Source organism: Sphaerodactylus townsendi, linkage group LG03, assembly GCF_021028975.2.
Source record: "Sphaerodactylus townsendi isolate TG3544 linkage group LG03, MPM_Stown_v2.3, whole genome shotgun sequence".
In the NCBI taxonomy this organism is placed as follows: Eukaryota; Metazoa; Chordata; class Lepidosauria; order Squamata; family Sphaerodactylidae; genus Sphaerodactylus; species Sphaerodactylus townsendi.
This window is the reverse complement of record NC_059427.1, coordinates 162618012-162630691: the sequence shown is the minus strand read 5'-3', so window position 1 is coordinate 162630691 and position 12680 is coordinate 162618012. Positions and strand designations below refer to the sequence as shown.

General features: G+C 46.3%; 1 protein-coding gene across 1 annotated transcript in view; it reads left to right on the top strand.

The window, feature by feature from the left end:
- The first annotated feature begins 2091 nt into the window (after nucleotides 1–2091).
- LOC125429554 (complement factor properdin) overlaps nucleotides 2092–12680 on the top strand; it is a 28859-nt gene continuing 18270 nt past the window's right edge. The window contains exons 1-2 of the mRNA XM_048490764.1: nucleotides 2092–2199; nucleotides 11119–11263. Of these exons, the coding sequence (XP_048346721.1) occupies nucleotides 2121–2199; nucleotides 11119–11263 (224 nt within the window). The 5' untranslated portion in view covers nucleotides 2092–2120. The remainder of the gene's footprint in view (nucleotides 2200–11118; nucleotides 11264–12680) is intronic.

Below are 12680 nucleotides of genomic sequence, written 5' to 3'. Positions count from 1 at the left end.
GGTCTCAAAAAGGTTCGCTCTCATTGCTCTAACCCTAAAACTGTAGGAAAGATGAGAGCCTTGGTCTTGCTCTTGGCCCTCTCTCCTCACGGTGATAGAATGTCCCTTTTGCTTCCCCCCAGTTTTAGAGCAGAGCGGAGGCCTTTCACTGACCTCTGTTTTATTTGATCAAGTGACATTTCATCGGGTTTCCGGCTTTGGAGGAGGGGAGATCTGCCAAGGAGGTTCTCACCCCCCCCCCCCCAATTGATGCTTTGCCATCTTCCTCATTCTGCAGATCCTAATCCCCTTTTCTTGGCTCGAGCCTCTCTCCACTCCCTTTTCATTCTGAAACAGTCACTGCGAACAGCTGCTCCGGTGGCTGATGCTGGATCCGACTTTTACGATTAGTATCATTCAGTCGTTGTTCCCAGAAGTCATTGTGCAAGAGGAGCGAAAAGGGGCCTTCACTTCTCCAAATTGCAGCATTGTGACATTTGAAACCCCCGATGCTCCAAAGAGTAAATATTTGCCACAAGTAGCTCTGAAAAGTGTTTGCATAAGCATGCTGGTGGTAACTGCCAACTATCCACTACAACTGGTCTGTTAATAATAGCTGGACTGGGTGGACACTTAGCAAGTGCTGCTGTTTTATTTCCAGGTTTTATTTCCAGGTGGGGCTGAGAGAGATCCGAAGAACTGTGACTAGCCCAAGTTCACCCAGCAGGAATGTAGGAGTGTGGAAACACATCTGGTTCACCAGGTAAGACTGCCCTCAGGTGGAGGAATGAGGAATCAAACCCAGTTCTCCAGATTAGAATCTACCTGCTCTTAACCACTACACCACGCCATGTGTCCTGTTAAGAGGGCTTTTGTTCCTGGACTGGTAGTTTTTATTTCTTATTTATGGCCTGAAGATGCCAGCCATAGATGCGGGTGAAATGTTAGGAGCAAAAACTATCTGACCATGGTCACATAGCCTGGAAACCTACAGCAGCCAAAAGTGGCGTACCACCAACAGGGTGTGTGTGTGTGTGTGCAATGCCCTAGGCGCTCGCCACAAGGGGTGTGTGACCAGGGTGTGGTCGGGCATTCTGGGGCGGGGGCTGGCGGCACTGGATGGGAACGAATCAGCTGGCAAATTCCTGCAGGTTTGGGGGTAGAACCCGGGGAGGGCAGGTTTTAGGGAGAGAAGAATCCTCCGCTGAGTATAACGCCATGGAGGCCCCTTTCCAAAGCAGCCCGGTTTCCCAGGGAACCGAGCTCTGGCGTCTGGAGATCAGCTGTGATTCTCAGAGATCTCCAGCCTCCACCTGGAGGTTGGCAACCATAGATATCCAGCAGCTCGAAGATTCCTGCGCTTATCCTGTCCTGCTCGAAATGCTTGGGGCACCCATCATAAAAGGGAAGCATTGCCCAGCTGTTTCTGTCACTCAAATGCCACAGACCAGCCTCCAGATGTTGCACAATCCAATCCACAATAGAGATCCCCTACTGCAGTGGTGGCGAACCTATGGCATGGGTGCCAGAGGTGGCACTCAGAGCCCTCTCTGTGGGCACGCGCAGAGTGCCCCCCCCATTTAGGCTGGCCTGGGCCGCTGGGTTCAATTATTAGCATTAAACCTAAGACCAAGTTTTGGGGAAGCAGTGTAGGTAACCCTGTTAAGCACTGTTAAACCCCCTGATTTTCATGCAAAGAACAAAAGCGCAATCCTTTACCTGGAGTCAGCTCAGTTGCTGGCAACGGGGCTTGCTTCTGAGTAAACCCTCCTAGGGTCGTGATTCACCCTAGAGATGCACGGTTGCTTCAAAGCTTACACCTGAGTAATGCACGCCTCGGAGCCAACCATTTTTTCTAAACTAAAACCTCAGTATTCAGGTTAAATTGGCGTGCTGGCACTTTGCAATAAATAAGTGGGTTTTGGATTGCAGTTTGGGCACTCGGTCTCAAAAAGGTTCGCCATCACTGCCCTACTGATTTAAAACAGGCAGGATCCCTAGGAGGGAGGGATTTCCCAGGGGGCTGAGTCAGCTGGAGGTTCACAGGAGAGGCTGGCCTGGGACTTCCCTGTCCTGTGGCTTAAAATTTCCTCATTCTTAGCCATGCCAGATCTTTGCTCAGTTTGCAACCAAGAGCAGCAATGGAACTCTCCCGACTGAATTGGGTTTGTCTCCTGCTAGTGGTGGTCTGGACACTGAGCGGTCTGGAGACCCCTGCAGGTAAGGGGAGGGAGAGAGCAGGTTATAGAGAGGAATTCAACTCCTATGTCCTTAAGAGCATCCTGGCTGGCCGCCTAAGAACACAGCCACTGATCTAAATGCTAGGGGGAAGAAGTTTATTTATGATCATTATTAGCGGTATTAGTATTACTGTTAGCATTTGTATTATTTTGGTGCAGACATTAAAGGCGTTCATAAGAAATGAGGTCGGTTCATTAATCCAATATTTCCCTCTTCAATAGTGGGATAAATTAGGGCCAGCCACAATCATTTTTTCAGATTGCTGTTGTTCATGGTCCAACTATCGCTATAAGTGGGGTCAGAGGGAATTGTGACCCTACAGTGCATAAATGCACAATCGGGATGCAAACGACAACATGAAGTCTATAAAATTATGCATGGGGTAGAAAATGTCGACAGAGAGGAATTTTTCTCTCTTTCTCACAATGCTAGAACCAGGGGGCATACATTGAAAATGCTGGGGGGAAGAATTAGGACTCATAAAAGGAAACACTTCTTCACACAACATGTGATTGGTGTTTGGAATATGCTGCCACAGGAGGTGGTGATGGCCACTAACCTGGATAGCTTTAAAAAGGGGCTTGGACAGATTTATGGAGAAGTCAATCTATAGCTACCAATCTTGATCCTCCTTGATCTGAGATTGCAAATGCCTTAGCAGACCAGATGCTCGGGAGCAGCAGCAGCAGCAGCAACAGCAGAAGGCCATTGCTTTCACATCCTGCATGTGAGCTCCCAAAGGCATCTAGTGGGCCACTGCAAGTAGCAGAGTGCTGGACTAGATGGACTCTGGTCTGATCCAGCAGGCTTTTTCTTATGTTCTTCACATTGCAAACATTAAAGGCACCAGAGAAAGTGCGATTTCTTTTAAAGTGGCAACCCTTGCACCAGGTCATGATAGATTGACTGAGCAAGGGAGGTGGGGCGGAGACAAAAAGAGACCACCGCTTGCGTTGTTCCTTTGCAAAAGCCAAAGAGAGGCTTGTTTTTAAAACTGAAGCTTGTCTGAATGAAAGTTTTAAAAATGCCCTCCTGTGTACAGGAGAAGGCAGAAGCAGGGCGGTGAGGTGGAGCCAGAAGTGGAGCCAGAAAGAGACTCTGCTTGCGTTGTTCCTATCAGTGTAGCAATAAAAGCTTTTAGAGAGGTGGACGGCAAAACACGCAAAGCAGGGCAAGGGAGTGTGTGTGTGTGTGGGGGGGGGGGGTGAGAGTAGGCGGGCTGGCTGTGGATGGAGGGAAGAGATCCGGGGTTAATCTGTGCTCCCTGGCAACGCTGACTGCTTTGACTGCGAAGCAAAATTAAATTTGTGCTAGGAGTGATTTCGCTTGCCACAGGGAGAATACGAAGTGAAAGCGGGGCTTGAGGAAATATGTCCATACAAGAAATCTTGTGGTGATGCACGTTTGCCCCAATCACGCGGCAGATGCCTTGTGCATAATTGGCCAATATGTATAATGGTCCCACAAAGCATGAGTGTTTCCAAGACCATGTCTAAGATCCCATTTAGATCTCAGTTGAGACCAGGATTTGATTAAGCTAGTGATGGTTATTACGATTCTCCAAATGTGGCCCACCAACTAAACATGATTAGGGAGTGTTGAACTGGGATCAGACGCTGTAATTCAAAGTTGTCTTATTAACCATAGTTATGACTAACTGTGATTCTGCTTGATGTATAAATGTGAACAACCTGTTCTCGAGCACTTCCATAGTTGCAATTCCGGCTGGAATACAGTTGGCTTTTTGTGCGGGGGCAGGAGGGAAAAATAGGAAGCCAATGAAATTGGCATTTTTGACAAAGTGCACCAAGATTAGCATGATCATTTTAAAAGTGACCGAACTTTCTAAGCAATGTCTAATGCTAGATGCAGTTTCTCTGTCTGTGTTTTGATCATATTCTTGCTTTGTACATCACAAACGTTCTAGAGGTTATTTTATTTGCCTAATAAAGACTGTTGTCGTTGTTGTTGTTGTCCATGATCACCTGAGAGTCATCACCAAGGAGCTGTAATTAAAATTAAGTGTGGTGTTGCATTATGTCTCAATTGAGCTAGAGAGTCTCCTAGGAAGCAGGGGGAACGATACAGCAACAAAATCTCCAAGCTGTTGTTGCTACCAAACACAAGGTAAAGAGGGCCACTGGTAACTGAGTTGGAATTCCTTTGGGCTATATAGCTATTCCTGCCGACTCAACTCTCCCTGTGGTACCTGCCCCTTTGGCTACAAACAACAGGTTGACATTGTTTAGGATCAAATTTTGGATGGTGGTTGTTTTCTTAGTGGCCGCAAGGAAAGGGTCACGATGACATAGAAGAAGAATGCAGAAAAGGTGAGAGATATCATAATGATATCTCAAGCGCTAATTAAAAATAAAAATCCAATCCCCCTCCCCCTCCCATGGCAGCTGTAGAAGACTGGGGCAGCAAAGAATGTGGGTAAATCTAGAAGAAGAGTTTGTATCCCCTTCCTCTCCTGTAAGGAGACACAAAGGGGTTTACAAACTCAGATTACAAGCTGGAGTTGCATTTGATGCCTTTCAAATCCCCAATGACGCACAGCTTCTCCAAGCCGGACTCCAGGTGCATTACACAGCAGGTGGGAGAATAGCAGTTGGAAGGATTTAAAAAAAAAACCAGGTAAAGGTAGTTCTTTGGTATGAGCACAGGGTTATTATTGTTGCATCATAATGTTTACTAGACAGACATAGAATAAAACAGTACTAATTTCAAAATGACAAAAGAAAAGAAAATTATCCCTCCCTCCCTCCCTCCCTCCCTCCCTCCCTCCCTCTATCCATCTATCTATCTATCTATCTATCTATCTATCTATCTATCTATCTATCTATCTATCTATCTATCTATCTATCTATCTATCTATCTATCTATCTATCTATCTATCTATCTATCTATCTATCTATCTATCTATCTATCTATCTATCTATCTATCTATCTATCTATCTACCTATCTACCTATCTACCTACCTACCTATCTACCTATCTACCTATCTACCTATCCATCCATCCATCCATCCATCCATCCATCCATCCATCCATCCATCCATCCATCCATCCATCCATCCATCCATCCATCCATCCATCCATCCATCCATCCATCCATCCATCCATCCATCCATCATCTAAATTTAGTGGTTATTTTATGTTATTTATATATACCACTAATGTCGGTGTAAAATTATTTAAACTGAAAGACATTTCTTACATAATTATAAAATTCTGTGTTAAAGTGTTTTATGACCAAGGTTGCCATGATTTTTAATCACAGGTGCACAGAAATTTGCCACATGCCTAAAAATATTCAAGTTTTCATCAATTAACAATTTTTCTAAATGAGACTTATCTGAACAAGCTGGACATTTGTCACAGAGTGTTTACGGGGTGGTTTGCCATGGCCTTCCCCAGTCATCTATACTTTACCCGCAGCAAGCTGGGTGCTCATTTTACTGACCTTGGAAGGATGGAAGGCTGTCAGGGATTGCACCTAGTTGATTGAGATCCATTCCCACTCAATGTAACCACTACAAGATATACATAACCAGCCTGCTATATGTTACCACTGCTGTAACGGAACATTCTTTCCTTGATCTTTATTTTATGGCTTCACACTCTGAGTAGATAACTAGGCTTACCCCTGACACTTTCTGGTCCCAGGGGAAAGGGGATGTTTCCGTTGCTCTGTGGAGGCAGGAGGCCAGGTGGCTATATCTCTACCTATCACCGACTTTGGGACACCTAAGCTCCAAAATAACTCTTTCTCACATTCTTTGGGAATTCGGGAGGGGGGATCAACTTTTGGATAAAGGGGATAGCAAAAGCCAGGTTTGGCAGAACTGGTTTTAACAAGTTGGGTGCTTAGTTGCCTTCCAATGAACGCTGCTAATCAACAATACAGAGTTCTTTAGTTGATTCAGTGTCCAGGACCTAACAAAGGCTGAGTCAACTTGAATTTTGACCTTTAGGCTTTGAACGGTCTGGGGCCCTCCTATCGTAGAAACTGCATGTCCCCATATTGCCTTTGGAGGACGTTGCAGTCCTCTGATAGTAATCTACTGGTGGTCCTGGAACCCAAAGACATTAGGTTGGCCTCAACTAGAACTAGGGCTTTTTCAGCTCTGGCTCCAACCTGGTGGAATTTTCTGCTGGCTGACACCAGAGCCATGTGGGATTTTAATCAGTTCTGCAGGGCTTATAAAACAGAGATGTTCCACTGAGCTTCAGTGGAGCAGCAGTGGTGTAGTGGTTAGAGGCAGGTGTACTCTAATCTGGAGGAACTGGGTTTGATTCCTTGCTCTCCCACCTGAGCTGTGGAGGCTTATCTGGAGAATTCAGATTAGCCTGTCTGCTCCAACACACACCAACTGGGTGACCTTGGGCTAGTCACAGTTCTTCTGAGCTCTCTCAGCCGCACTTACCTCACAGGGTGGTTGTTGTGAAGGGGGAAGGGAAAGCCCCTTTGAGTCTCCTTTCAGGAGAGAAAGGGGGGATATAAATCCAATTCTTCTTCTTCTTCTTCTTCTTCTTCTTCTTCTTCTTCTTCTTCTTCTTCTTCTTCTTCTTCTTCTTCTTCTTCTTCTTCTTCTTCTTCTTCTTCTTCTTCTTCTTCTTCTTCTTCTTCTTCTTCTTCTTCTTCTTCTTCTTCTTCTTCTTCTTCTTCTTCTTCTTCTTCTTCTTCTTCTTCTTCTTCTTCTTCCAGTTGAGGCCACCCACTAGGTCCATACTTTCCATCTGAAGCTGGCCTTCTTGAATTTCCAACTGACACTTTAGTGTGCAAACCTCCATCCCTTTCCTCTGCCCAGAAAGTTTCTCGTGGAAAGGATTAGATTGGGATGTGGGATGGTGTAGACTTAGGCATGGGGTCAATGACCCTATGTAAAGAGCCATCTTGAATCTTCTATGCATCTATAAAAAAGGAAAAAAATTGACTTATTACTGGATTTTAATGTTTTCTGTTTAACTGGGTCAGCCACCCTGAGCCCAGCTTTGGATGGGAAGGTTGGGGTAGAAATACTGAAACTGACTTCCATTGGGATCAAACTCAGGTTGTGAGCAGAACTTTGACCGCCGTCCACTGCAGTCGGAAGGATAGGCAAGGGAAAAGGAAGAGAAACATTGGCTGTAACAATCTCTCATCTCCTCCAAGATTTAAGGCAAAGGGTTGGACTTCTGAGCCAGGTCTTGAGCCAACTCTTGTAGTTGTCTCTAGTTTGGTTAAGAACATAAGAACATAAGAACAAGCCAACTGGATCAGACCAGAGTCCATCTAGTCCAGCTCTCTGCTACTTGCAGTGGCCCACCAGGTGCCTTTGGGAGCTCACATGCAGGATGTGAAAGCAATGGCCTTCTGCGGCTGTTGCTCCCGAGCACCTGGACTGTTAAGGCATTTGCAATCTCAGATCAAAGAGGATCAAGATTGGTAGCCAGAGATCGACTTCTCCTCCATAAATCTGTCCAAGCCCCTTTTAAAGCTATCCAGGTTAGTGGCCATCACCACCTCCTGTGGCAGCATATTCCAAACACCAATCACACGTTGCGTGAAGAAGTGTTTCCTTTTATTAGTCCTTTATTTGCAGCTTTTAGCAAGGAATCAGCCCTCTGCCTTGGAAAGCTGTGCCAAAATTATGGAAGCGATACGGCTTTGTGGTTTTTCACAGTTATGGAAAGCTTTGCTGGCTGATTCGTTCCCATCCAGCCTCTGTTCAAAGCCTGGGATCAGGCATGGTGGTCATTTTGTTCTGATCAGCTGGTTTCTCTGCAGGGCTATAACTGGCGACCTTGTGCTCCGGAATCCAGAAACTTAAATGAGCCGTGTAATAGAACCAGGAAACTCATAAGAGCTGCACAACAGTCTTTTCCTCTGCAATTTCAATACTGGCTAATGGGTAATATAGGAAGTTTAATCCACATAGCCCTGACCCAGATGTCCTGGCTGGTCTGATCTTGTCGGATATTGGTTCATTCCACACAGCCTACATAAGACTTCCCGAGGATGCTAAAAAAGGCATCCTGGGAAGGCACTCTGCGCAGCTTTCTTCCCAAGACGTCCTCAAGACACTTTATTTGAATTCAAGGCATCTTTTTCGGGAGAACGCTTCAAAGTGCATCTCTTCCCCCTAAACCACCTGCAAGATGTCTCCTACCTGGCTGTGTGGAATGCAGACTTCAAAAGGCACCTTATTTTTTCCTGCCCAACCATTTTGCTCTCTGATCAGTTTTACCCTTAGCTTGCCCAGAGGTGTAGCTAGGGAAAATGGAGCCCGGTGCAAAATCTAAGTTTTGCGCCACCCCCCCCCCACCCCCCCGTATGGACGGCCTCTGCACGACCAAAGGCCGCTCTCCCCCACTACGACAAAAGAACAGTTTTTTGCGCCGTATCATCTCAAAGTCACAATCACATTATAGAACATGCCCCAACTCACAAATCTGGACAATATTGAAATTGATGCTGTTGGGGGGAATCCACCCTGAAACAGCATCACTTTTAATGTTGTTTAGAGAGCCCAGATTTTTCTTTTAAATCCACCTTAAAGGGAGCATCTGGGATCTCTAGTTTAAACAACATTGAAAATGATGCTGTTTCAGGGAGGATTCCACCCCCCCCCACAGCATCACTTTCAATATTGTTTAGACAAGGGAGCCCAGATTCTCCTTTTAAATCCACCTTAAAGGGAGAATCTGGGCTCCCTAGTTTAAACAACATTGAAAATGATGCTGTTTCAGGGTAGATCCACCCCCCCCCCGCCCCGCCAGCATCACTTTCAATGTTGGTTGTTGTGTGTTTTTTAGGCTGCGTGACTGTGGTCTGGTAGATCTTGTTCCTAATGTTTCACCTGCATCTGTGGCTGGCATCTGCAGAGGTGTTATCACAGAGAGAAGTCTGTTATACACTGTGTCCAGACTTCTCCAAACCTGGCTGGTATCAAACTTGACCAAACCTCACCAAACCTGGCTGGTATCAGCAAGAGACTATCCTGATGATACCACCCAGGTTTAGTGAAGTTTAGGTCAGGAGATCCATACTGAACCAAACTTTACCAAACTTGGGTGGTATCATTGGGAGTGTCACCTGATGAGAACCTGAAATTTTGGTGCCGCTAGTCTAAAAACTGCGCCCCCTGCCGGCCGACAAAGTAAAAACACTAAAATATTTTTAAAAATACATTTTTGATTTTTGGTGCCCCCTTCCCCTGGTGGCTACGCCACTGAGCTTGCCCCTGACATTTTGTCTGCAGCTGAAAGGATTCTCCCTGCTGTCATGTGCTGAAGGTTGCCCCAGGATGTTTGCTCTGCAGGCTCTGATCTTGAGTGCCTTTTCTGACCAAAAAGTAGAGTTCTACTCAGCTGGTCTTGTCAATTCCAGCAATATACAGTTTTCCTATGTTTTTTCAATCTCTGTAGCTTAGCTGCCACAAATACAAGAATCGTAGTAGCTTGGAAGATGGGTGTGTCACCCATTGAGAAGGATTGGGTTGATCTGCCCTCTGTGGACCAACTTCTTTTTTTCCTTACGGCACAGAAAGAAAAAACAGTCGGTTTGCAGAGGGCAGGTCAACCCAATGCTACTCAGTGGGAGGTAGACAGGTCTTCTGAGTGACTAAGTTTCTCATATATGTGTCACAATAGTTCCTCAAAAATAAAAAAAATAGGAAAACTATATATGGCCAGAACTGGCAGGACCATCTCAGAACAACTATGTACTTTTTGGGCTGAACATGTGCCTGTGATTGGAGCCTGCATAGCAAACGTCATAAGAACATAAGAACTAGCCTGCTGGATCAGACCAGAGTCCATCTAGTCCAGCACTCTGCTACTCGCAGTGGCCCACCAGGTGCCTTAGGGAGCTCACATGCAGGATGTGAAAGCAATGGCCTGCTGCTGCTGGTGCTCCCGAGCACCTGGTCTGATAAGGCATTTGCAACCTCAGATCAAGGAGGATCAAGATTGGTAGCCAGAGATCGACTTCTCCTCCATAAATATGTCCAAGCCTTTTTAAAAGCTATCCAGGTTAGTGGCCATCACCACCTCCTGTGGCAGCATATTCCAAACACCAATCACACGTTGCGTGAAGAAGTGTTTCCTTTTATGAGTCCTAATTCTTCCCCCCAGCATTTTCAATGAATGCCCCCTGGTTCTAGTATTGTGAGAAAGAGAGAAAAATTTCTCTCTGTCAACATTTTCTACCCCATGCATAATTTTATAGACTTCAATCATATCCCCCCTCAGACGTCTCTTCTCCATGGGGCAGCCTTCAGCAAATGGTGGCAGGGAGAATCCCTTCAGCTGCACAGAAAAAGTTGGTTGCAAACTGAGGGTGAAAATGACCAGAGAGCAAAATGGTTGAGTGGGAAACAGCCTCTTTTCCTGTCTGACACCTTTGCTGTCTGGACAGCACACCAGAAACCACCTCTTTTTAAGATGTCCCCTGAATGTCTTATTTTGGGTGTGCAGAGTGAAAAGAGGCAGACATCTTTTTTTGTGCAAGTGGAATGGACCATTGGCTGCTTGCTAAGCAGGGCTGGCTCTGGTTTTTACTTGAATGGGAGACCACCAAGGAAGTAAACAGTTGCTACATCAAGGCAAGCGATGGCAAACGATTTCTGTTTACCTCTAGCCTTAAAAACCTTACCGGGTCACCATAAGTTGCCGGTAACTTTGGGGCCCTTTCCATGACCGCATTAGCAATTCTGAGCACCAAGCAGGAAAGGGTTTGGTTTTGTTGCTTTAATTCGCCAGGCTTTTCCAGCAGACTTCTGGGGAAAAAACTGGTGCATGCGTTTTTCCTGATAAACAAATAAATATTCACTGGTGCGTCTGCATGTGTGGGGGATTCCCATCACGCTGTTTGTAGCAATGTTTCAACCTGCTTCTTTATTTCATGAACAGAGGCCGGTTTTTGCTATGAGATATTTGACGAGACCTTCGGATCCTGCAGGGAGGTGCTTGGAGATGGGCTGAGCCTGGAAGACTGTTGTCTCAATCTTCAGTCTGGCTTCCGGTTGCATAAGGATGCGCCTTGTGAATCCTGCCAGTGAGTAAAGCGCTTGCTACATATCAGGGGCGCATCTGCCAGAGGGACATGTGGGGTCACATATCCCCAGGCGCCAGGTGTGTGTGTGTGGGAAATCACCCCCCACACCCTTCTAGGAGCAGCAGTGGCGTAGGAGGTTAAGAGCTCGTGTATGTAATCTGGAGGAACCGGGTTTGATTCCCAGCTCTGCCGCCTGAGTTGTGGAGGCTTATCTGGGGAATTCAGATTAGCATGGGCACTCCCACACACGCCAGCTGGGTGACCTTGGGCTGATCACAGTTCTTCTGAGCTCTCTCAGCCCCACCCACCTCACAGGGTGTTTGTTGTGAGGGGGGAAGGGCAAGGAGATTGTCAGCCCCTTTGAGTCTCCTGCAGGAGAGAAAGGGGGGATATAAATCCAAACTCCTCCTCCTCCTCTTCCTCTTCTTCTTCTTCCTCTTCCTCTTCCTCTTCTTCTTCTTCCTGGAAGAATCAAAAACTCTAGGAGAAATAAAAGTTCTAGAATGACTACAGAAAGTGGCTACTCTGGGACTTTCATTTCCTCTATGGTATACCATAAATACCAGGAAAAAAACTGACCGATAGTTTCCTATAAAGACACTAAAGGCTGGTAAGGGATTAAGAGGGTGATGGGATGGCTGTTGGTTGATGTCCTCCTTTTAGTCTTCAGAGTGGATTTTTTTCCCTTTCACATTGTCAGAAACCTGGAGATAAGGGGGCTTTAAGGCTGATATAAGGCGGGGCACTTACATTTAAGATATGAATTTTGGTGGGAGTAGAGTTGCCAACCTCCAAGCGAGCCTTGGAGTTCTCCTGGAATTATAGTTGATCTTTGGACCGGGTTTGATTCCCAGCTCTGCTGCCTGAGCTGTGGAGGCTTATCTGGGGAATTCAGATTAGCCTGTACACTCCCACACACGCCAGCTGGGTGACCTTGGGCTAGTCACAGCTTCTCAGAGCTCTCTCAGCCCCACCCACCTCACAGGGTGTTTGTTGTGAGGGGGGAAGGGCAAGGAGATTGTAAGCCCCTTTGAGTCTCCCACAGGAGAGAAAGGGGGGATATAAATCCAAACTCCTCCTCCTCCTCCTCCTTCTTCTTCTCCTTCTTCTTCTCCTTCTTCTTCTCCTTCTTCTTTTTCAAGTTTGGCCCTCCCTAGCCTCCAGCCTCAGATTTCCAAGAATGTCACCCTGGAGACTGGGAGAGGAAGTGACTTTACAGGAAGGTAGGGTTATCTATTGGCAGGCAACGAGTGGGAGAGGGAAGGACAGGGGTGGGGGGCAGGGGGAAGGAGTCCTCATGCCAATGTCATGCCATCACTTCAGGGGAACACTTGGAAGTGAAATTACTAGAAGGTTTTGAGGGGATCATAGAGTGTCACATCAATGTCACCAAAAGTGAAGATGCAACACCCCTCTC